This window comes from Linepithema humile, chromosome 6 (assembly GCF_040581485.1).
Source record: "Linepithema humile isolate Giens D197 chromosome 6, Lhum_UNIL_v1.0, whole genome shotgun sequence".
Classification (NCBI taxonomy): Eukaryota; Metazoa; Arthropoda; class Insecta; order Hymenoptera; family Formicidae; genus Linepithema; species Linepithema humile.
In genome coordinates, this window is record NC_090133.1 from 4,076,029 (window position 1) to 4,100,732 (window position 24,704).

Below are 24,704 nucleotides of genomic sequence, written 5' to 3' on the forward strand. Positions count from 1 at the left end.
GTATGTACCTAGCAATGTACGAACTATGTTGCTAATTAACGACTGCCGCTTTAACAATATGGGTTATTGCAAATTTTCTATTTGCTTGCGTCGGTAAATTTAATCTATCAGCCGCCATTCAGAAAATTACTGTTAATAACATAATGGAGTTTGCAATTTTGTTTGCTTATCATATTATTATGAATAAAATTATAAATTATAAGCAGTATTTCAGTTGCGATACTACATTCGCAAATTTCATGAAGTACTTCTGTGAAATACTTATTTGTATTTTATTTATTGTGTCATTAAAAAGCTCTGTAACGTCAATGTACCTGAATTTTTCATAATATTGTAACTGAGAAGAAATATATTTAATAATTAAAATGTTGTCTAACACTTTTTTAAATTAATTACACTAAAAGTGTCGAATTGAAATAAAAGGTTGGTTAATGTTTGCGATGAATCATGCTAACTGCTTACCAAATTGCGAAATTTTCCGATTAATTTCAAGCGTTGCTCATTTAATGATTACATATGTCTTCTGAGAAAGATTATCTAAAGTCAAATTAGTCAACTTTTCTCACTAATTATTTTTTGTTACCCAATGATTGCTTAACATGTGTCATTTATTGCTGATAATACTCGATAATTTCATTCATAATAATTATTGACTGTTGCAAAATAAAAAATTGTCAATGTGCTTGTACAAACTTTTAGATGAAACAAGCGGAGTTGTTATAAGTTTGGTAAACTGTGTGTGAAAATCGGAAAAAGTTCTGTGCAGCTGTCCTTTGGAGAAATAAAACATGTTGCAAAGTAAAAAATTTTAACTCGTTGCACTGGACAGAAATTTCTTTTTTTTTCTGCAAATGAGCTGAGTGAACGTGCATTTAGTTTCTTTAAAATCAAAATATTGAATCGATTTTAGCGGCAAAATTAGAAGCTATTTATGAGCATTATTTGAACATCGAACAATTAGAAATTTATGCGCGCTTTCCTACATGGTAATGTTGGAAGCCTGTATTTGGACTAAATAAATTATGTCCATTATTTCTAACACAAAGCCTCCCGACAACGTTTGTATCACGCATACTGAATAGGTTTTTATAGACATTGATATTGAACTGCAACTATCGGTTTATCTCTTGCTTTGTTACGCAGCCAGGGGCAATTAGTTAAATTTATTATTCCGTCTGATAGATTAAATTCAACCTCCGCTAGTTAAACATGAATGTTATTTATGAATAAATAAATACTCTATAATTGTCAGATGAGGCCTCTTTGTGTTTCACAATTGTTTTATATTTTAATCACATAAATATACACACATGATAAAGGTATACGCGTTGGTAGCTGCGGAATGAAAAGCAGAGAAGATCCGTTTTTGCTATTTTTTGTCGACTTACGTTTTAACAATTCGGCACCGGTTATAAGTGTATGCGCGTGTCTATGTAGCACGTGTTGCGTAATGTTATGTAACGATTACGATAATACGATCAGCTGACCGATATGAATATAGAAATAGGACAGTAGGTCACAAAAGGTTATTGACTCATATATTGCATTGTTAGTCAACTTCGGTTAAAATCGGGATCACTCGGGATGCTGTCGACACGGATCGATACGACAGCCCGAAATTTTAAGCGACGGTCGCGGTCAGTCGTGGTGAAGAAAGATTAAAAATGGAGATTATTTGCGACAAGTTCTGAATTGTTCACGAGTGGATGAATAATTTGTGAGGTGTTACTGCTTAATTGCAAAAATAAAATGATCATTTTGGCAATATAACAGACGCGAAACAGTTGCTTGCCGGCGCGCCAAATTTATAGATTAGGTTGATGTGTATTCGTAGGCAGGCTGCATGTGATTTGACATGAAACACGACCGTGTTTTCTTGACACGGCTTCGCAGTTGCAGCGAACATCTTTTAGACATTTTATATATACGCCCTGAGGCCAAGCGTCTTCGGACGAACGATGCGTATACTGAAGGGGTTAAAAGTTTCATGCATTCACCTAGCGTTCGAGCTGCTAGTTTGTGGCAGTTTTTAAGATTTTGCAAGGCAGCTTAGTTTTATTGCTTTTAACTATTCCGTCAAGATTATGCATTACTCGGCTTTGTATAGATTATAAAAACCATCTTACGATAATATGCGGTAAAATTTTTAAAGAGATCAATTAGGTTGTTTTTTTGTGATTAAAAACATCACTGATTTCGAGAAAGCAGAAAAGTCTTTTTTGTCAATTTTTTTTATGTTGTGAATTTTTATACTTAGAAATGGCAATTAATACTTCATGTTGAATATCATGTATGCGAAACTATTCCGAATATAACGTGCCACGCAGAGAACTTTCAAACGCATAATAATTCTCTCAGATTTTGCACTCATTCGAATACAAGAAATTTAATTAAATATAGTTTATCACTAGAATTTAAATTAAAATAAATTAAGCAACGAAGTAGTTTAATCAAGAATATTCTAGAATTTTTGCAATTTATCCGCGCGGCAACTTGAAGAAAACAGCACAAGTTCTGAAGCGTTTCACAACGGCGAACGCGAACCTGATCTTGCAGTGCATAATAATCGCGCTAACCGTGGCAGCCGCGCGCGGCCAGCGGAAGTGGTTTTGTCGTGGGAGATAAAACGTTATCGATCGCGTTACGTTTGTGCTCTGGCGACATCGGAGCAGGAGAAACGTTATCATATGGTTTCGATCATTAACGTCGTGGTTTGCCTCTTTTTCAGGTGACGCTAGAGAACTATTACAGCAATCTGATAGCGCAGCACATCGAACGGAAGCAGAGGTTGGCGAAGCTCGAGGAGTCCCTCAAGGATGAGGGTCTCTCAGAGCAGCAAAAGCAGGAGAAGAGGCTGCAGCATGCCCAGAAGGAGACCGAGTTTCTTCGGCTCAAGCGGTCCAGGCTAGGCGTCGAAGATTTCGAGCCTCTCAAGGTTATCGGCAGAGGTGCCTTTGGCGAGGTAAGAAAAGAAGAGAGCACATTTATGATGTATGACGACTAATGAGCGAGCAGATTAGGAATTAGTTTAATCGCTAACTTGGCTGGCTGCGAAGAATTCCAAAGCGATAAATCTCGCGATAAAATAAAACGATAACTTGTGATATAGTGTAAGAAATTTATATAATACATTTTATAAAATATATTTCATTATTTTTTCGAAAGTATATAATTTGCGAAAATTTAGAAACATTTAAAAGTGAAAGAAAATGGCAACTGTTTCTTAAAATAAGTATTAAGTAACAAAGTATTGTTGAGAAATCTCATTTAATGAGAAATGTAAATTTTAAGTGGCATCTTAAATGACGTACGTACGTCATGAGCGATCGTGTGCGTGTCATATGTAAATTACCTGTAGTTCACGCGACGATTTGATCACATTAGTGAAAATTAAACTTTGCTTGTAATTACAACAATTATAATAATAGCAGAAGACTCTCAAAGCGGCGGTCACGTCCACGAGAAAGCGAAATTACTTCATTATTTCTAAGAAAAAGTAGTACTTCTCGGTTCGCGGAGCAAGTGGAATTCTTTTCGTACAAAAATCTAAAATTAGACGAGAGAGAACGATTTTAATCACTCGCGACAGAAATCTCGCTGACATTTTCACTTGAAACGTGCTCTTCTGTGGAACAAAAAATGAACAGGTGAGACTCGTGCAAAAGAAGGACACCGGACACGTGTACGCGATGAAGATCCTTCGGAAGGCGGATATGCTCGAGAAGGAGCAAGTCGCGCACGTCAGAGCGGAGAGAGATGTCCTCGTGGAAGCGGACCATCAATGGGTCGTAAAGATGTACTACAGTTTCCAGGACCCTATAAATCTCTATCTAATAATGGAGTTTCTTCCTGGCGGTAAGTCGCGCTATTGATCCCCGCGCCGGGGGCTGAAAGTGGGAATTTCTATTTCTGAGCGTCACGGATACTCAAGCGGCATGAATTACAGGTGACATGATGACGCTGCTCATGAAGAAGGATACGCTTTCCGAAGAATGCACGCAATTTTATATTTCTGAAACGGCGTTAGCGATCGACTCCATACACAAATTAGGTTTTATTCATAGGTGCGTAAAAAAATTGAGTAGATATCTGTACCGTCATTGAGTGAAACTACTTATTAATCACTGGCTCGAATCTCTTGTTCTAAACATACTTGTAAACCATTGATTTTTTATTTTTCTTACATTTATGTGATGAGTCGACGATTCGAAATTTTGAAATTGCTTAATTTTATATATGTATTCAAATGTGATATGTAAAATATAATACTTTCGCGTGATTAAATATAAATAATTGTTTGTATTAATTTAACTACACTTTACAGAGACATCAAGCCAGACAACCTGTTGCTGGATGCACGGGGCCACATAAAACTCTCTGACTTTGGGCTGTGCACGGGTCTGAAGAAGTCGCATCGGACCGATTTTTACCGAGACCTGAGTCAAGCGAAACCTTCTGATTTCAGTAAGTTGGTCGTTTCTCGCATGCGTCAAAGAGGGATATTTGCGTGGCTGTCCCATTATGATTTAACTGATGCCTCGCCTATTTTTCACTCAGTGACATCATGCGGGAGTGGAAGCGGCGGCGCGATGGATAGCAAAAGGAGAGCCGAGAGCTGGAAGAGAAACAGGAGAGCGCTGGCTTACAGCACGGTAGGCACTCCAGACTATATCGCGCCGGAAGTGTTCCTGCAAACAGGTTACGGACCGGCTTGCGACTGTTGGTCTCTGGGAGTTATTATGTACGAGATGCTTATAGGTATGACGCCTTTGGTATTTTTCCATTTAAATAAATTTTCGCTTTGGAAAGTGCTTAATCGATGAAAAATAATCTGTCATATTTATATGTACTTGTTTTTTTAATCTTTAAATAGACTTACACGCTTTTGTAACAATTATATATTTATTATATAAGCTAATTAAATGCAAATACAATTTAATTCATTAAATTAGAAACAGCTATAATTACTAACGGAATAGACATGTCTTAAGTACTGCGAGATTAATTTATATTCGAGTCGATAATAATGCAATTATTTCAGGATATCCACCGTTCTGCAGTGAGAATCCGCAGGAAACGTATAGAAAAGTAATGAACTGGCGTGAGACGCTGGTGTTCCCGCCGGAAGTCCCCATTAGCGAAGAGGCTAAAGATACGATTATCAGATTTTGCTGTGAAGCCGACAGAAGATTAGGTAAATCTGCGAGTTTTCATCTCGGAATTATTAAAATAGAAAATCCCTCTGGCGACAACAGTAACTGATCCTTATTGTTTCAGGGGCGCAAAGAGGTATCGAGGAACTCAAGCTGGCACCCTTCTTCCGCGGTGTCGATTGGGAGCACATTAGAGAAAGACCAGCCGCCATACCGGTCGAGGTGCGATCCATCGACGACACGTCCAACTTCGACGAGTTTCCAGATGTGAAATTGGAAATACGTACGTCCAGCTTTTTTTTTTTTCGTCCAACATCATCGTTATATTTTGATAGCTTCAGCGAACGAAACACACTAATCACTTCTTTATTTTACTTCATTGCAGCGTCCGCACCGATGCCACAGGACGGCGAGGTGATATACAAGGACTGGGTGTTCATCAATTACACCTTCAAGCGCTTCGAGGGTCTGACGCAACGGGGCACGCCGACCAAGAAATAGCAACCCCTCACTTCCTGCTCGATCACCAGCGCCGCCGCTAATCAGCAGCCAGCTGACGTGATCGAAATTCCGGCCTTGGTACATCATCCGCATCCGCCGTCGTCGACGGCAATGGCGCGCACGGCGGACGGCTGACCTATCTCGCTCCCGAGCGCGATTCGAGCCACTCTTATTTGTATATACGTGATGAGCACGGGTTGTCATGAATAAGCGCGACATTATCACGACGAATATCGACGATCACGACTAAGCGGCGACGAGCGCGGCCAGCCAGGCAGACAGATACGAGAGAGTATAGTGGATAGGTAAGGTGCACAATATACAAACGTCGCGCGTCCACGCATGCGTCGACGGTGACGCGGCGCGCGTGATAAGGCGACGCGAACGAAGTCTTTCGTTGTGTGACTCACGGTGTGCATCCTCGTGCATCCTCATCGAGAAGCATCATTCGATACTTGCGTGCCGCGGAAGAGGCGCTTTTGTGCGAAGCGTAGCATAATCAGCTCTCTGTGGTAATGGTATTAAACGGAGACGATCGGAGGGAGCCTCGGTTCCGTGGTCCTCACAACTCACTTGCCTTTTAGTTGTCTCTGCGACGCGCGTCAAAATGGAATTTTACTGGGGGAAAATATATTTGTCAAAAGTAATGTGTGCGGCTAAGCTCTCGAATCAAGCTCTCTTTCCCTTCTCTTTCTTTCTCGCTCTTTTCCACCTTCCTTTCTTTAACTTTCTCTCTATTTCAAACATTATATTTATAATTAACTCTCTGTGATATGTGAAGTTGTTGAAAATCTCTGCTATATTTCGGACCTTCTTATCTGTTGGTGGTTACTATGTTTTTATTGATGTTATATATATATATATATATATATATATACATATATATATATATATGTATATATGTGTGTGTAATTGATGTAATCAGTTGTATTTCGATTCTTATAAATTTACAAGTTTATTGCAACGAAAGTTACAATGAAAAATTTTTAAATATTGTGTACTTTTGCGCTACTTTCTTCCGAGAGCTTTGGTCCGTTCAAGGAGATTCTACAGCACGATACGCGCGAAGCATTTCATCTAAAATTTTGATGTATTTTGTACATTTTATTATTATGTAATTTTAACACACATTATGGTACTGCTCGGTACCGGGTCTCTCTCTCTCTCTCTTCCTCTATCTCTCTTTCTCTATCTCTTTCTCTTGTAAGGCAATAATAAACATTTAGCCGTGTCTGAATACACGATAAAGGATGCTAGGCTTTAAACGATACCGTAAAAAGGCGTAAGAAGGGAGAAAGAAAGAATACACTTGTAAGATTCAGGGCTCCTTCGTTGCCTTATTAAGGTTCCTAACAGACAGCCCAACAAACTCGTACGTTTAAACGAAAGACATGAGCCAGACAAGCCACTTCTCCGATTAGGAAAACGGCGGTGTGTCGCGACAATGTGTAAAGAAATCGCGCGCACACGCCGATACACGCACGTTTCAACACTCTGTGTGGAACCGAATATATCTTTTCTTTCAATCGCACTGTGAAACAACTTTACGATTTACATTTCGTAGTTTCGCTGACGACCAGGGCACCTTGGTAATTAAATAGCGTAATAACGATAAAGACTAGATAAACACTTAAGGTAACAAGCATACACACGTACACACCGAATACACACGAGAAGTACCTATGCATAAAGGAATAAAAATGCGCGCGTTCGAAACGTAATTACATTGTGGATAATATAGTACATGTATAAAAAAGAACTCTCGACGCCCCTTCCTTGTAACGTTTCGGCGTGTCTTTTACTTAATAATCACGCGATCACGCTGTACTGTACATTCGACGAAGAGATTAGTTTCGTACGACTTACTATGCCTGCGTATATATCTTTAAACGCCGTTTACAGAGTAAAGCCTCCAGATAGTCTAACGAAGCAGAAAACGCCTAGGTGCACTAACAGTTAAGTCAGTAACTTAAAACGAAAAGGGAAAAAAAAAATTAAGGAAGAAGAAAAAAATTACCCGCGAGGAAAGCTAGCTAAAAAATAAAAAAAAAAAAAGTGTGAGAACTATTTTCTGCATTATACTAGGAGTTAAATCGACGACGAGTGTGACGTAAGCGGGGAAAGTTAGGGAGTTACGGAATTTACCTTCAATCTCTCCTTGTCGCCGTTGAGTACAGATACTCTTGACGTCCATGCTGCTAACAAGTAAAGAAAGAAAGAAAGAAAGAAAGAAACGAAGAAGTGATCACAACAATTTATTTATTTAAAGAGAAAGTCTAAATAAATGATACAACAATAGCCACGAGATGCCTTCGACGCAACAATTTTCGGTGCCCTGGAACACAGTGCATACATATAAATATATAAGTATATATATATGTAAAGAAAGTATATATAAATATATAAATATATATATATAAATAATAGACACCTTCTAGCAAAGAGAGAGAAGTGTAATATGCGCTAAATTTAGGTGTTAAATTTAGATGTGCTGATCCGAAGTCAAGGTGGTGACGATATGTATGTAACGCACCGCACCGAGCTAACACACAATTTGATGTAAACGTATTTCTGATGACACGTGAGAGGGAAATCTCCAAGTAGACTTAATTGATTGTCGATGTACACTGTAAATATTAAAAACGAGGCAACTAAATGTTACTAAGAGCAAGGCAGTTTAAGCTCCGGTGTTTAATTGGTTACCGCTGTTACTGCCATCCTCGACTTTTTATTATCGTATATCGCGCACGATGAGTCGTATTTACGGGTGTGTTGAACGTACGGTAATATCATCCAGTCTCACGTTTCTCGCTCGTGTCTACGCTAGCGTTCTTATCATACGAATACTGATTAGTTGTTAATTTACGGTTTAATTTAAACGAAAAGAAAACCGCGATAGATCTCTTTTAGCTAATTCTTACGGATTAGGTGTTAAGTCACTCTTTCCCCGACAAAGAGTCTCGTCCTTCTTTCCGTTTCTTCTTTCTTTTCTTTCCTGCTTTTGTTTTTCCTTCCGTCGAATAGTGATCACTTCCCAAACGTTTTCAGCGATTGTACGTCCGGAGCTTTCGCTTCCCACATTCGCGTCTTCTTCTGTCTCTTTCTCTCTCTCTCGTCGTAGCTGTCGTCTTTTCAAGTCCAATCATGTGATTCCTTTCTGTCGCAATACGTAGAATCCTCGATCTTGTAATATCATTGCATACACTATTAATCACACGCACACGCACGTATATCGATCGCGTACGGTAAGGCGGAACAATCATTTCTTCGCGTTATCGAATATCGCAAAGTCGTTCTTCCGAATATTTAACTGATGCACTTTAAGCCTGGATGAGTGATCCTTAAAAATTACGAGCGCTCCAAAATTTTCCGTTGAAAATTGTTCCTGCGCTTAAAAATATTTAAAAAACACTTTTGCTGTAGTAGAGAAAGAGAATTTTATATAAATATCAAGTGAAGCAAAACACGTTAAATTTAATGAATGCGCTAATTTTTAGCGCATGATTATATGTTTCGAAAGAAGCTGGCGATACGCGAATATCAAAGTTGATAGCGTATTCTAAACCAATTATACGCGGTCTATAAGCGAAAAAAATCAACAATTGCCGGTTTTTATCAATTCTCCTGAAATTACGTCACGAGCGATAATTCTACAGCGCGAATAACTGCTATGAAACGTTGTAGAAAATTAGCGCTGCCGATTCGACGAGACGAAAGCTGCTTCTCAAATGAGTTGTTTATCGTAGAATATATTGCATTCTGTATTACTCATCCAGGGTCAAGGGGGATCATATCGCGCGCGATGACGATCGCCCGATCGCCTCATGCGCAAAATAACGATTTGCGCAAAGTGCTCTTGAATAAACATTTTGTAATATTTATCATTTTACAACGCAAGATCTCTAAGATTACAGATTGAGACGTAACGAAGTTTAAGAATAGGGTGGATTTTTGTATTTTGAATGGAAACGATCTACGATAGATTTTTCGAGAAAGACAGTTTGCAAAAACTCTATAATGTAAATATAACTCGCACCACTCGTTGCAATATCAAGTATCGAATAGTTACTATATTAATCAGGTGAGAGAGAAGAGCGATAGAAATTTACCTAGAAAGTGAAGGAAATGTCCGAAAGACATCTGAGAATCTTTCGAGCATCAGGGGAATGTCATTCATTCCTCATCCCTTTGTATCTTATTCTTACATTTCACTATGTCTCAACCGCATTTTACCAACGTGCAAACCGTTAGATCGCGTATGAGCCACTTGAATCGTCCCGAATGCGCGTTTAAGCCGCACCGAGAGTCGAAATAATATCAGCATTCTTCTCGTTTCAACACGACGGAGGCGAATGCGCGCGTTACGGTATTGCGAACCAAACGAAACCCCCGCCGGGGGATACGATCGAAGAGTGTTATCTGTCACTGTAAGCGTACTGGCGCAGCAGAGCGCGGCTTATAATTCATTTCGTTCTCACCGCTCGTTTTATACAGTGATTTAGCTGAATTTTATAAGCCAGACTTAGGGTAGCGGTTATTAGATAAAGATTCTTCGCGATTAATCTCGTTCAAGCGTAGCGATAGCAAAATCTTAGGCACGGCCAGTCCCGCGCGTCGTTAGTCTACGGTGACCAGATAACATCATCGTGGGTACAAAAGGGTGCAATGATGCTGCGACGCTCCCGAACGAGCGCTATTTCACCGCGAAAGATGTAGAATTCTTTCCAGTTTTTTTGATTATATTTTTGGAGCGAGTACACACTTTTCGGGGAGAAGTGTGTAATTTATGAATTATTATTATTGATTTGTGAAAAGATCAAACGCTGTTTATTCTTTGCCACGTAGAAAGTAACTAACGATCATTAAACATTCTTTAATAAAAACGGAAAAATGTACGCATAGATTAACGCACTGTTAATTTATTAATAGTTCAATTTCGAACTTAGAAGTCGTTTTAGATTGTTGCGCTGTAAATTGCTCTTGAGGTACACGAGATACTCTCTTTCTATTATTATTATAATTTTTTTTTTTTAATAGAAAACTAGGAACATATGCACGTATATATATTTTAGTTTCGAGAGACAAGAAAAATATGGCATTGTTGCACTCAATTGTGCGGGGACGTCGAGGAATTCCCTACACGGTGTGTCCGGCCGTTCCGTCGCATGTGACTCGCTGTGTAAGATTCGCGCTTATTTGAAAACGATTACACGGAAAATTGTTTCGGGGACGGAAGGGGGAGGCCAGAGCGAACCATACGCGCGGACGCGCACGGCGGACAAGGTTATATCGAGTGCGGATATTTTATAGTAGGCTTGTGATTAAATCGAGGAATTATTGTCGAACGGTCCGAGATAAAATGAAGAAAAAAAAAAACGATGTATAAAGAGAAATATTGCTTTCCACATGCAGAATATACTATTGTAATTATGTCGTTAATAAATTGTTTTTTATTTTAACTCTCTCGTAAGCGTTTCTACACATTGTCCTCGTAAGTATCTCCGCACGTATGTATAATCCCTAAGATGGTTAGGATTCTTCGTGTGAGATTCCATCGGCAGAGATGAGGCCCAGAGGTAATTTACGGAGAGTGCAATTTAGTTTGGTAGTTGTGCATGATAGCTAGGAAACTGTGAATGGCATTCACCGCAAATTGGAGAAAATAGCTTATAACTCGAGTGATGAAGAGGAAGGTATATCTTCTGACCTTAACTGAAAATTCGACCAAGTGTCGCTTAATCTCATACGCGGGATGCTGAGAAAATTTTGTATTTCTATCGAAATGTCAATTGCACGATTGCCTGCGTTACTTTTTTATTTTATTTGAGAAATTATTTTCTCAGAATCGATTTTTTAAAAGTGCTTGTTCGATGAAACGTAAAAATTTCTAATTGCATTTTCTTGAGATGTAGAGTAATCTAATTTGTAAAATATTTTATTGCTTACAAAATTTTATATTATTCTATGTGTACGGAATACTCATTTTATTTTATTTTATACCATACATGTCTTTTTCCCCGAAGTAATCGATTTAATTATAATGCATGAATTTTACTCAACGGATAAAGCCTAACAAATATGTTACAATCAGCAGTTCATATCATAAAAATTAGAAATAAGTACGAAATTAAATCAGTAATTAATTAAGAAATATCGAGTTGAGATTATAATTTACAAGTTGTTTACTATTTATCTTCTGCAATCAAGATATACGCGCAGCATGCGAACGCGCCTTATCAGCGATGGTAATTGCATTCCACTCGCTATTGATCCCTTCAATCCAATTGTGGCTTCTTGTCCATCGCACTTTAGGAGAGGATGGCGTTAGTAGTTTGAATTTGAATCATTCGTGAACATATTTATCAATTATTAATATTTTTTCGAATATACATAATTTTGCAGCAATGAGTTATTGATCTTTTTTACAACATATGAATATTTTTGATACAGTATATTTAAATGCATACAATATAGTAAAAACAAATAATAATAATAAGAAGAATAATTAGCATTAGAATTTAAACAATTTTAGTTGATGATTCAGCGAGTAAATAATTCCAATTTCAATTATTTTCTATAACGGTAGTAGAAACAAAAAATTGTAGTCAGACGTATTGATCGAAAGCTTTGCGACATTATTTTTACATAATTATGATTTGTACTGAATTCGAATGTGCATGTCTCACCTAAAATGCAATCCTGCTATATTTCCTGTGTTTAATATCGCGCAAAGAAATCTGCAAATCTTATTTTATTGTGCGGCTTATAAAACAACGGGAAGCCCTTTGAGACGACGAGAAAAACTCAGTTCGGTATTGCTTCAAGAGAGAAACCCTATGTCTCGAGGTAGGCGGCCTAGCGACACGTACAAATTGTACGATTATGCGTGTCGTGACACTACGCGGTTGACTCTGAGAAAATGCGATTGGATTGATCCCGGTGATATATCACCGTCCATTTCCGCGTACGTTCCCTTTCCTTAACCGCGCGAGCCGCGAACAAATTTTCTACAACCGCAGAAAATTTACATCTATCGCGCCTATACTTGCATCCATCTCGATGGACTGAGCGATGCTCGCAAATTGCGTTTGACAAGTAGATATGACGTGGTCATAGCGACGCTTGTAAGCTTGAACATCATAGAAAAGAATAATTAACATTAGAATTTAAACATTTTTACTTGACGGTTCAACGGGAATAATTCCAATTTCAATTATTTTCTACAAGTAGAAATGGAAAATTATAGTCAGACGCATTGATTGAAAGCTTTGCGACATTATTTTTACACAATTATGATTTGTACTGAATTCGAAAATTAACGAGGAAAATTGTAAAGATGTTAACAATTTGCTTATCATATGAAAAGCATGTTTTTGCTATTATGAGCGGAGATTCATATAGTTAGCACCAAACATAATTTTACATCTCGGTTTCATCGCAAGGGAGACTATTGAAGATCTTTGCGTTAGACAGATAAAACTGCGGCAGTTCTTATCAGACAGCTGCAAATCCAAACACGAGCGGTGAATGTTAAATTTCAGAACAAGGATTTGAATAATGAACGAAATCTGCGATTTTACGATTAACAATTTGAACTTACGGCGGTCTTATCGCGCCGGAATGTATCTTCGGCGTTCTTGTTTTCTTCTCGCAAAAATCGGCGCCTTCGGCAAATCGTATGCAAACTCGATTATATCACGATCTTTCCCTCTCTCCCCCCCCCTCTCTCTCTCTCTCTCTCTCTCTCTCTCTCTCTCTCTCTCTCTCTCTCTGTCGTCATCTCTGGAAATCGCGAAATCCGATGGAATACTCTCGACGGCGCCGAGCAACGCGAGAAATAATTAGTTTTGCAACTGTGACGCACGCGTGTTCTGCTCGCGGCTTACGCACACGTGTGTGCACGCATGGCACGCACGCATCTGCGAGACGTATGGCAGGAGAGTGGTTATCACGGGTCTGTGATTGGTATTGCCCTATGACCTCCGCCGAGGGACGGCTCCGCCTCTCACTTACGCACCGACACGCACGCATTAAAAGCGGACCTCCTTTGCGTATGTAAGCGGGCGAACGGGCGGCTGTTCATCGCATCGTGCCAACATCATGATGGCGTCCGCGTTTTCCACGAGCAAAGATACCAATTGCAGCTCGAGGGGAGGGGAAGAGCGTATCAACTCGTTCGTTATTTTATAGCGGCATGCTGTAAGCCGCGATCGCGACGATTCGTGCCACCAAAGTGACAGAGAATTCTGTCTTGCGTTGAAAAACAATTAATTTTTCATTTATTAAAAAATCAGTTTGCAAATTCTTTTCAACTGAAATATAAAAACAATATTAGTTCATTGATCAAAGTCTTGAGATAACAAGATTGTCTCCATATTTTCTAGGCATCCGAAATAACGTAAAATTAAATCGACTCGCTGTTATCACAATTACATTATCGACATTGTTCAATAATTAAAGACATCGTGTTTCATAATGCAAGCGTCGATGGCGAGTACGACGTGAATTATTAGCGTTCCGGCATTTATTGGTGTTGGTTCTCTTCCATCGACCTCGTTAATTAAGCCGGGCTAAAAGTCTCGGTGGACTCTAAACGAGCTATGACAATCGCTCGATTTGGCATTCTGATTCTCGCATGATTCACCGTACGCTTATAGCCGAGGGCTTTAATTGAGAACTCGGGAGATGAAAATTATGCTCTTTGTGTATTAGTTCTTTACTTAAGCGACAGTTTGTGTGTGCTCCAGTAATTCTCAGAACCAATGATATAAGCAAGTTTAAGCAAATATGTCATTAAGAATACTCACTGATTCTAAACTGCGGTTTAATATTTCGGATATATGAAAGTTCGAGAATTTCAAAGTTCTAAACAAGGAAACTGAGATATTTTTTTAACAATACAACAATTTTGATAATAAGTAATCTAAAAAATTAAAACTTTAAAATTCAGAAAAAAATTTGTGTGAAAAGAATCAAGGATCTAGAGATTGAATGAGCATCGATAAATTTAAGGGTTTGCAAGAATTAGAAATTCCACGACACGATTTGCGGAAAATTTCTTGTTGCAGCTTAATACAGCGCCTAATACAGCGCCTAATACAGTGTCTGGCGAAACGCAGTAGAGCATTTATCATATTAAAATGCTCCGTCGGGAAGCTGCGCGGAATTTCGTGAAAAATGACTTTGGCGAACGCGAAAGATTTGGATATGACTCGCTCGTAGTTAAAGGGTTAATCGAGGTCGGCGCGATCGATTCCTACTCGCGCAATTTATTTCTCAGGAGTTACGCAACGGCATCCTCGAGCATTCTCCTCGCTGCCGATGCTTTTCGTTCACGATTGATGGAGAATCGAACACGTGCTACGCCCTCCATCATACGTCCTTAGAAGGGATTATCGTTCTTGCGCAACATCGCGGATATTAATTTACTGCATCGACTATAATTTGCGATCGCTCCGTTACCGCGATGATTACTTCGCGAACCTGCGAGGAGCTTTAAAATCGCTTTGCGTCATTACGATATCAAAGATCCTTCGATTTGTGTTACTTGGAATACGCTATTTCTTATCTTTGCCCGCGATTTAGGCTGCGCTTTAATGATGGTAGATTACGAAATCATACGGCTTATCGTAATATGTATCTATTTGGAGCAATAACATCCGGAGCTCGAATAAGACTGAATATACGAGATGATAAAACGGTAGAATGTGCACAGTAACTCGAGATTTTGTATAAAAATTGATAGGATATTCATCGTAATATATAAACTTTGTGTAAAATTGGAATAACATTTTGAAATAAATGTGATATGCTTTAATTTAAAAAAATTTAAGACAAAGTTTAGTGGTATAATAACTGATTAATTTATATTAACTGATTAACTTATTAATTTCCTCATCCTTTTGAATCGAAAATATTATAGAATCGAAAAGTAATATTAGATCATTAAAGGCTTATCAAATATTTGCTACGCGAAGAATGTCAACAAGATACAGATGTTATAACGACGTATTTTTTTTTATGGAAAATATATGCGGAAGAAAGAACGAAATTTTCGACAAACGCAAACGACAAACGAGATGCGGTAATAAAAGGAACATCGAAGAAAAATATTGTTACGTATACTATAAATTGGAGCGAGTAAGAGCATGTGTGGTGTGCAACGCAAACAAAAACCTAAAGATTATTGTCCCAGTGATGCGATATTGTTTATACGGGCTCATGGATCCTGAGCCGAAACAATCGAATCCTGCTTACGTCACGCGTCCGTGAGCGTTCTATTCAGTTCCTCGCGTTTTGTTGCTCGAAACGGACACAATGTCTGTATCATTTGTTGGTATAACCAAAAAGAATATATGGCAATATTATGAAAACTTGTCGAATTTTAAAGTGAAGTGCAGATTTTGCATAAAAGAATATTATTGTGTGGCTATTACAAACTTTTCGAGGCATGTTAGAACGATGCATCGAGATGTTGTTGACCACAAAGATGAAGAACTATACATATTGCCGTCGAAATTTTTCAAGTATTCCAACAAAGGATCCGCTGTTGTCATGCAATGCATCATATGCAATTTAACTTTCAAGCCCGATTCTGAATTATTAACAAAACATTTACGCAAACATTCTATGAAACAACTGGAAGATCATAGTTTTCCTAGTTGGTCATGGAAATATTGTATCAAAAGTGAGGATTATCAAGTAAAGTGTTATATTTGTAACAAGAATATAAATCTCAATATTTCACGACAGTTGAATCAACATTTAATAAATGCCCATATAGACGTTATTTTGGAAAATAAGCAAAAAACATACAACACATCTCAGTCGTCAGGTTGCGTCTTGGCGCTTGAATCGAATACAATGCCTACATCATCAAATATTGCAAAGCAGCATTCACTTAAAACGGAATTAATTGTTGGTGGCGGAGAAAGTAACAGTTGGTTGACGCAATATTACATCAAACTGTCGAATTTTAGAGTGCAATGTAAAGCTTGTCCATATAATTCTTATTACATCGATGTTTTATTGTTTAAGAATCATATAGATACTGAGCATGCCTCAATTGCTCTATTTGAAAGAAGTGAATTAGGTGAAACAAGTTTGGGATGGCAATATTTGCAGATATTAAACATATACTTTGCAAAATGTGTTATATGTGGTGTAATTTTTGCGATTCATGAAAATAATATGAATGATCATATGTCCAAGCATTCTAAACAAGAAAGGCAGGAGTGGCAAGCTGTTCTTTGGCCAATAAAATATTTTACAAAAATTTATGATTTGGTTGCAAAATGTAAAATTTGTGAAAAAATCATAAAACTTTCTATTTCACATGATGTGATATATCATATAATTAATAGACATTTAGAGTCTTTGAAGAGAATGCTAGAAACAGACAGTACAACTGAGCAATCAGGAAATCAACAAACCTGGAAAAAAGCGTTAATAAACGTTAGTATAAATTTTATTGTCATTATTATTAACGTTATTTATTTTATAATTTATATTACATTTATTTATTACTTATTTTTTATTATTTTTGACTACCGCATTTATCATACATAAAATAAAGATAACAAGTGAGACAATTAACATTTGTTTTTAATACGTGTTATCAATATTGTATACAGATTCATCAAAAACAAGCTTTATCACTTGAAGCACAGACAATATCTTCTTCGAAGAGAATATATGAAACAGACAGTACAACTGAGCAATTAGGAAGCCAGCAATCCTGGAAAAAAGCGTTAATAAACGTTAGTACAAATTTATTGTTATTATTATTAATATTATTTATTTTATAATTTACATTATATTTATTTATTACTTATTTTCGAGTACCACATTTATCATACATAAAATAAAGATAACAAGTGAAACAATTAACATTTGTTTTTAATATATATTAATATTGTGCACAGATTCATCAAAAACAAGCTTTATCACTTAAAGCACAGACAATATCTTCTTCGAAGAGAATACATGAAACAGACAGTACAACTGAGCAATCAGGAAGCCAGCAATCCTGGAAAAAAAAATTAATAAACGTTAGTATAAATTTTATTATTATTATTATTATTATTAATATTTTTATTTATTTTATAATTTATTATACATTTATTTATTACTTACTTTTCACTATTTTTGAGTACTGCATTTATCATACATAAAATAAAGATAACAAGTGAAACAATTAACATTTGCTTTTAATACATATCAATATTGTGCACAGATTCATCAAAAACAAGCTTTACCACTTGAAACACAGACAATATCTTCTTCAAAGAGAATACATAAAACTGATAGTACAACTGAGCAATCAGGAAGCCAACAAACCTGGAAGAAACCTTTAATAAGCGTTAGTATAAATTTTATTGACATTAGTATTAATATTTTTATTTATTTTATAATTTACATTATATGTATTTATTTATTACCTAGTTTTCACTATTTTCGAGTACCGCATTTATTATACATAAAATAAAGATAACAAGTGAAACAATTAACATTTGTTTTTAATACGTATTATCAATATTGTGTACAGATTCATCAAAAACGTGTTTTACCACTTGAAGCACAGACAATGTCTTTTTCGAAGAGAATACATAAAACAGACAGTACAACTGAGCAATCAGGAAGCCAACAAATCGTGAAAAAAGCATTAATAAACGTTAGTATAAATTTTATTGTTATTAATATTTTTATTTATTTTATAATTTACATTACATTTATTTGTTACTTATTTTTCACTATTTTCGAGTACCATATTTGTCATACATAAAATAAAGATAACAAGTGAGACAATTAACATTTAATATGTATCATCAATATTGTGTACAGATTCATCAAAGACGTGGTTTACCATTTGAAGCACAGACAATATCTTCTTCGAAGAGAATACATCAAACAGACAGTACAATTGAGCAATCAGGAAGCCAACAAATTTTGAAAAAAGCATTCATAAATGTTAGTATAAATTTTATTGTTGTTATTATTAATATTGTTATTTATTTTATATTTTACATTATATTTAATTATTATTTATCTTTTACTATTTTTGGGTACCGCATTTATCATACATAAAATAAAGATAACAAATGAGCCAATTAACATTTGTTTTTAATACGTATTATCAATATTATGTACAGATTCCTCAAAAACGTGTTTTACCACTTGAAGCACAGAGAATGTCTTCTTTGAAGAGAATACATCAAATAGACAGTACAACTATGCAATCAGGAAGCCAACAAACCTGGAAAAAAGCATTATTAATAAACGTTAGTATAAATTTTATTGTTATTATTATTAATATTTTTATTTATTTTATATTTTACATTATATTTATTTATTATTTGTTTGTTATTATTTTCGAGTACCGCATTTATCATACGTAAAATAAAGATAACAAGTGAGACGATTAACATTTGTTTCTAATACGTATTATCAATATTATGTACAGATTCCTCAAAAACGTATTTTACCAGTTGAAGTAAGACTTTTAGACATATCTTGTTTGAAGAGAATGCATGTAATAAACAGTACAACTGAGCAATCAGGAAGCCAAAAAACTGGAAGAAGCATTAATATGCGTTAGTTAGTATAAATTTTCTTCTTATTAATTTTAATATTATTATTAATTCTGTCGTACAGTTGTGCCTTCCTTTTTATCAGACAGTTAACGATACATTTAAGAAATATTGTCACATTAAATATTAATTGTATTTTTCATAAAATTTATTATTGATACTAAAAGTTTCACTTTTTTTTCAGGAAAATTTTTTGGTGGTATATAATTTACAATACATAAACTTCTTGTGTTTTTGAACTCTTGTGTTTATAACAAAATGAAAAGATAAATAAATCTTACTGTTGCTATTGTATCCACTAATTCAGGTATTAATTATTTTAAATTGCGGTATTATGAAAGTTGTGTGAAAATTTATTTAAAATACATTATATTATTTTATCAGATAATTATTGGAACAATAAAATTAATTCCAACCGTGAAAAACTATTCATTAAAACATAAAATATAAGAAAGTTTATTAAAGTTTTATTGCATAGAAATGTTACTAGGCATTTCTAGAGATTTTTCATTTTTCTTTGAGATATTGATTAATTTGCAATTTCTAAATAACAATTATTGTGCTCTTGTCTCATTGCAACAGTTGCCGCATGATTTAATATAAGTTGATAAATAGCTTCTAGAAAAGAGATATGTTTTTTTAAAACATGCAAGTATAAATAAATTAGTGAATGATAGAATAAACAACGACTCGATGGATGCGTGTGAGCTCAAGAAGAATCGGTGTGTGGGTGGTAAAATGACAATTGAAACATAACAAACGCACATTACTCCATCAAGAAACGGAAGGCAGCAGCCGCGGTTTTCCGGTAGACTTCCTTTTGATCCCTGCGCGACAATGTACCGTCGTCGGATATTGTCGTTAAGTTTTTATCATATCTTTCACATACGGTCAATTCTTATTCTAACAATCGTAGAATTACTCCGGGTTTTTTGAAAATTCTAAAGTTATTTTTAATCGCGTACACAGTTGCTTTCCTATTTAATTAATTTAAAAAAAAACAACATTCAAAATTAATGGTTTAATATCTTTCTTCGCTCAGTAAAACCAGTATTAGAAAATTTCGTCAAATTTAGACTACGTTTATCAATTAATCGGTTTGCTTAATCGATTTTTATGAAAATGTTGCGACGTTGATTGATTTTACCATTGCGATATATCATATCAGGAGAGAGATACTGTAATCGTTGTTTTTAGAATTTGTTATTTCCAGGCGTTTAAACAAAATACATAAAAACGGTTGTTTACTTCGCGTTAATGATGCAACACTGTATCGCTGTACCAACAATACTTATTTATTATTACAATGATGAACTTATTTATGTGGCATTTCTTAATCCGTAAATTTGTAGAATAGAAATCTAAATTTATAGATCTTCGTAATACACGATAATAAAAAATTGCTTGATCAATAAATTATCGAATTTGTAGGTCGCTAAAGAGATGCATTAATTAATTTTATTTTCGTAAAATTTTGCTCTCATTTTTCACCTGAAATGAGATCTGATTGAACTAATGTGACGGCTTCTCTCTCTTTTAAATACGATAACACTTTCATTATTCAAACAAGTAGAAAGACACAAGTAGTCGAATTATATTATATTAATATTCTCGTAAAATTTACTTGAAAACCCTTATATTTAAATTAAATGTAACATTGTACTAATATAATTATAATATTCGAATATGAATAATACATTTTAATTAAATTTGTTCGCGAACGGCTCTTGTTTCGAAGTGCATAATTCACAATACCGTGTTCCAATTCGCCCCCTTGCTCTAAGTGTATTTCTGAATAACAGAATCTGAGAATGCGAAAAAATCGTGACAAAAAGCATACGACTTCTCGCACTTTCACGCGATAGGACATTCGGCGATCGGCGCAGTTCCATTCATGAGGAAATTCATTGACTCGCGGCCTCGATTGTCCCGTCGGATGCACCGGCCGGCGGCTGCTACCGCAGGTTCCAGGAAATTCATTATCTCTCGTGCAAGCTCGCTCGCTCTTTCGAGAGAACGGTCGAGCGAAGCGTGCACCGGGAGCGCCGCCGTTAAAATTATATCGGCGAAGAGGTGCCCTCCGCCGCACCGCGCCGCGCCGCGCCGCGAGATATAATAAGGTCAGACACTAGGGTTATCGGCGGGGTTGACCGTATCTCTCTCTCTTCTCGCGAGGGAAACGATAAAACTGGATATATAGCGAACGCGGCCGCCGCTGGAGCCGTTCCAAATCTCCGCTGCATCCCCCTGCCTCCTCCTTTCCCACTCTTTCGGGATTTCTCGACGCTGACCGGCGCCCATCTTGCTCGGCGTCGGTCTTTCTGTTTCTTCATTTCATTCATTCCCAAAATTATGAATATAAATTCTCATTGAAATTTAATCGAGTGATACAACTCAACAGAGTAGTTTAAACAGTATTCGGCTATTAAGGAATGTCAGAAAAGTAAAGCACGGAAAGAACGTTTTTGCTGGAATATCTAAAAATTGTGTCAGATACAGAAAATATTTTTGTTGGGCAATCAACATTTATCAATAGAGCATTCGATCTGAGGTCTTATTATAGCAAAAAGTTTTGACGATCCATCAACCAGATCGAGCACTCTATTGATAAATTTCTGTGAGGGACTTTCTTGATTTCCAAATTAAATTTTCAAATCCATTAAAATGTCTTTTTGACTTTTCTTCGTAGAACAAAATATTTGGCAAAGAATCAGAAAGATTTGTTCTATTGTTTTTAATCAAGTTTGTCATTTAATTCTTTCGAATTCGATCTCTTTATTAAAATTAGATGCGCAAGTCTCTTTAAATTCATGTCGTCTCGGTATTTTAAAAGAAATTGTTTAGAAAAGTAGATTGTTTTGTATATGCGTGGAGCATCCATCCATCGGAATATATTTCGCTCCGATTGAAGATGAAACGTAGTTTCGAAGAGCGTAGCCGCACGCGGAGCGGAATGCTATCTCATTGCGCTTACGCTTTGATAACGAGTGCGATGGAAGTGGATTCTGAATGAAGCGTTCTGTTCGACATGGCACACAAATCGTCGGCTGTGCGAGCGCCGGGTATAAAAAACCCGCGCGTGTCTAATCAGAGCAGATTCTCCGCGTTTCCGCGATCAATTGTCATTTTTGATATCCGAGCGATTAATGAGATCGAGGACTCGTCGAAATCGTCGACGCAGTGTTTTCTTGTTTAATGCAACGAAACGAGATTTATCGGGCACTTTTCCTTTTTCAACTCTATTATCAAGATACAGCAAAGTGAATGATATTTCACAATATTTTGTACCGATATAAAAAATCGTACTATCTCAATATAAAAATTAAAAGAAATATATATATAAGCAAAAATCTTAAAATTTATGTATAACACATAATCACGTTCATATTTTTGGCAAAATAAATGCTTCTTCCTTAAAAATATATATATTTTTTATAACAAAAGTATTTCGATATTGTTAGAATTCGCGTGGAAAAAAACGCGCGCGTTCTGTTGTCGCAATAATTTACGTCGGGAACGTCGCATTGTCGCGTGTACATCTTGCGTCTGGAGAGCAGAACGATTAATTTCAATCGAGCCGTGATGCTCCTCCCCCTCCCTTGCATGGAAAGTACCGCGATCACTTCTGTCAGCGTGTGCTCTCAAGAGCGCTTTGTTTACGGGCCCGAAAGAAGCGTGGCTTTTGGAAGTGCGCCAAGCCAGCGACGCGATCTAGAAAGAAATTCATTCTTATGCCTTTGCGCCGTCTTTAATTTTTAGCTGCAGAGATTTTGCGGTATTATCTACGATTTTTTATATCTTTATTAATTAACACAAATAGATATTTATTTAAATATATTGATTATATCATTAGAATCTAATTATTCTAATAAATCTCCGAGATTTTTATCACTTTTGTTTCGCATAAGTATTTATAAATGATTTCATGAAATAACGGAATAATTTTTTATAAAAAAAGTATTTTGTTTGCGAAGAGAAAATCCCCCTCAAAAAGTTAAGATCGATTTTACATGTCTATGTGCGAAAAAGCGGCACAGTGTGCCGCTTCCTCGCCGTCTCCGATTTTGTTCGCTTCTGACTTCTTAGATTTATCGAAATTCTAAGCATTTGGCGCGACACGTTGCTGCAGGACTACCGACGCTCCTTTTTACGCTCGCCGTTTTTGCCTTTCCGTGCATACGCTCCGAGCCGGGACGTCCGCTCCGTGATTTATCCGAGATTTATGTATGCGCCTTTGTAGATCGTGAGAGGACGCCTCTCGCCGTGGAGACCACGCGTCAGAATCGGCGGAATCGTCCGCAATAGCTCGATTCTCCTTGATTTGTCGCCAGTGCAGTTTGCCGTAAATATGCAGAATGTCACCTCGTTCGTTAATGTGGAAAAATATCCTGTTTCCTTTGTCGGTGATTTTTGGATTCCGCTTCCGAACTGCTGTTTGATCTATCGTTAAAAACGCAGAAGTATGAACTATATATAACTCTAGATAAATTTATTGTCATCCACGCGCGATTACAGTTTTTATCAAATTTTTGCTTCAAAATGTTACGATTTGCATTCCACGTCTCGTTCAAAATTAAATGTGTCTTACTTATGCAAAAGAGGTGTTATGCAAAAATCACGTGCAACGTTATTTTCGACCGAGATCTGGCGGTTGCATTTAGCGTCGAGTGTGAGATACGCGGTGCTGCGGATGTTCGAGGAGTCTCGCGTGAGGATTCAATCCTGAAATAAGAGCCATTCCTGTCCGCTTTCATCGGTGCGTGTCGCGCCAGAAGGACGTGCGTGCTCTCACCGAGGAGGCGAGAATTTCGCGAGCGGAAAAGAAGTCGTGCCCTCGGCTTCTTTTTCGAATACCTTGTAGTATGCATCTCGTCGCGTTTCTCCTCCCCCTCGTGCCTCACCGCCGTTCCTGAAAGAAGCGTGCACGCGCCTTGTATCGGCGCACTTACCATGCCTGAGGTGCATTCCTGCACGAACGTATTTCAATATAAACAATTGGCGAACGAATTTTCTTCCCGGACCCGCGCGCGAGTGATTTCTGGCCGACGTGACGGCGATGCTTCTGTCTGCGATCGCGACCCCGCGGCCTCTCGGCGGCGAAGGCACTCCGGTGATCCGTTTCTCTCTCTTTTTCCTCTTCCTCGTCGCCTTTTTACTGCCACTCCTCTCCTTTCCGCATCGCAGTCTTTCTCTCCTTTCTTTCTCCTTTCTTTTGTTCGAAATTTCACGGTAAAAGTAAGTTTGCATTTTTTTTTCAAACATAAATTTACCACAAATGTCTGTTTTATTGTAATTGAAAGCAAAATTATGTTTTATTTTTTAGAATTCTACGCTTCCATTTAATTTATATTTATAATTCAAAAGCGGCAAATAATTTTAATTGTTGGCTCGCAATTAAAAAAAATAATTCAACAAAAATTCTAATTCAACGTGATGTTTTTCACGTAATATTTCTTTAGAA

General features: G+C 36.8%; 2 protein-coding genes across 8 annotated transcripts in view; both read left to right on the forward strand.

Moving 5' to 3' along the window:
• Positions 1 to 11,113, forward strand: part of trc (Serine/threonine-protein kinase tricornered) — a 122,875-nt gene extending 111,762 nt beyond the window's left edge. For all 5 annotated transcript variants that reach the window (XM_067357610.1, XM_012364594.2, XM_012364595.2 and 2 more), the window contains 8 exons: positions 2,729 to 2,962; positions 3,648 to 3,855; positions 3,947 to 4,064; positions 4,325 to 4,464; positions 4,558 to 4,758; positions 5,042 to 5,194; positions 5,278 to 5,436; positions 5,539 to 11,113. In XM_067357610.1, the coding sequence (XP_067213711.1) occupies positions 2,729 to 2,962; positions 3,648 to 3,855; positions 3,947 to 4,064; positions 4,325 to 4,464; positions 4,558 to 4,758; positions 5,042 to 5,194; positions 5,278 to 5,436; positions 5,539 to 5,654 (1,329 nt within the window). In that variant the 3' untranslated portion in view covers positions 5,655 to 11,113. The remainder of the gene's footprint in view (positions 1 to 2,728; positions 2,963 to 3,647; positions 3,856 to 3,946; positions 4,065 to 4,324; positions 4,465 to 4,557; positions 4,759 to 5,041; positions 5,195 to 5,277; positions 5,437 to 5,538) is intronic.
• A 149-nt stretch (positions 11,114 to 11,262) lies between these two features.
• On the forward strand, positions 11,263 to 20,516 carry LOC105670849 (uncharacterized). Of its 3 annotated transcripts, XM_067357608.1 has the most exons (9): positions 11,263 to 17,108; positions 17,288 to 17,413; positions 17,579 to 17,704; positions 17,890 to 18,015; positions 18,202 to 18,327; positions 18,498 to 18,623; positions 18,806 to 18,934; positions 19,117 to 19,250; positions 19,428 to 20,516. In XM_067357608.1, coding segments are annotated over exons 1-9 (2,031 nt in total). In that variant the 5' UTR covers positions 11,263 to 15,971; the 3' UTR covers positions 19,429 to 20,516. The 3 variants fall into 3 exon arrangements, with proteins under 3 accessions (XP_067213709.1, XP_067213708.1, XP_067213710.1); XM_067357607.1 differs by having other exon boundaries at positions 19,117 to 20,516; XM_067357609.1 differs by lacking the exon at positions 18,498 to 18,623 and having other exon boundaries at positions 19,117 to 20,516.
• The last annotated feature ends 4,188 nt before the right edge of the window (positions 20,517 to 24,704 follow it).

Coding starts and splice junctions, on each gene's coding strand:
- LOC105670849 (XM_067357607.1), top strand. CDS start 15,972: ATGTCTGTATCATTTGTTGGTATAACCAAAAAGAATATATGGCAATAT. Junction 17,109..17,287: donor GGAAAAAAGCGTTAATAAAC/GTTAGTATAAAT, acceptor TATTGTATACAG/ATTCATCAAAAACAAGCTTT. Junction 17,705..17,889: donor GGAAAAAAAAATTAATAAAC/GTTAGTATAAAT, acceptor TATTGTGCACAG/ATTCATCAAAAACAAGCTTT.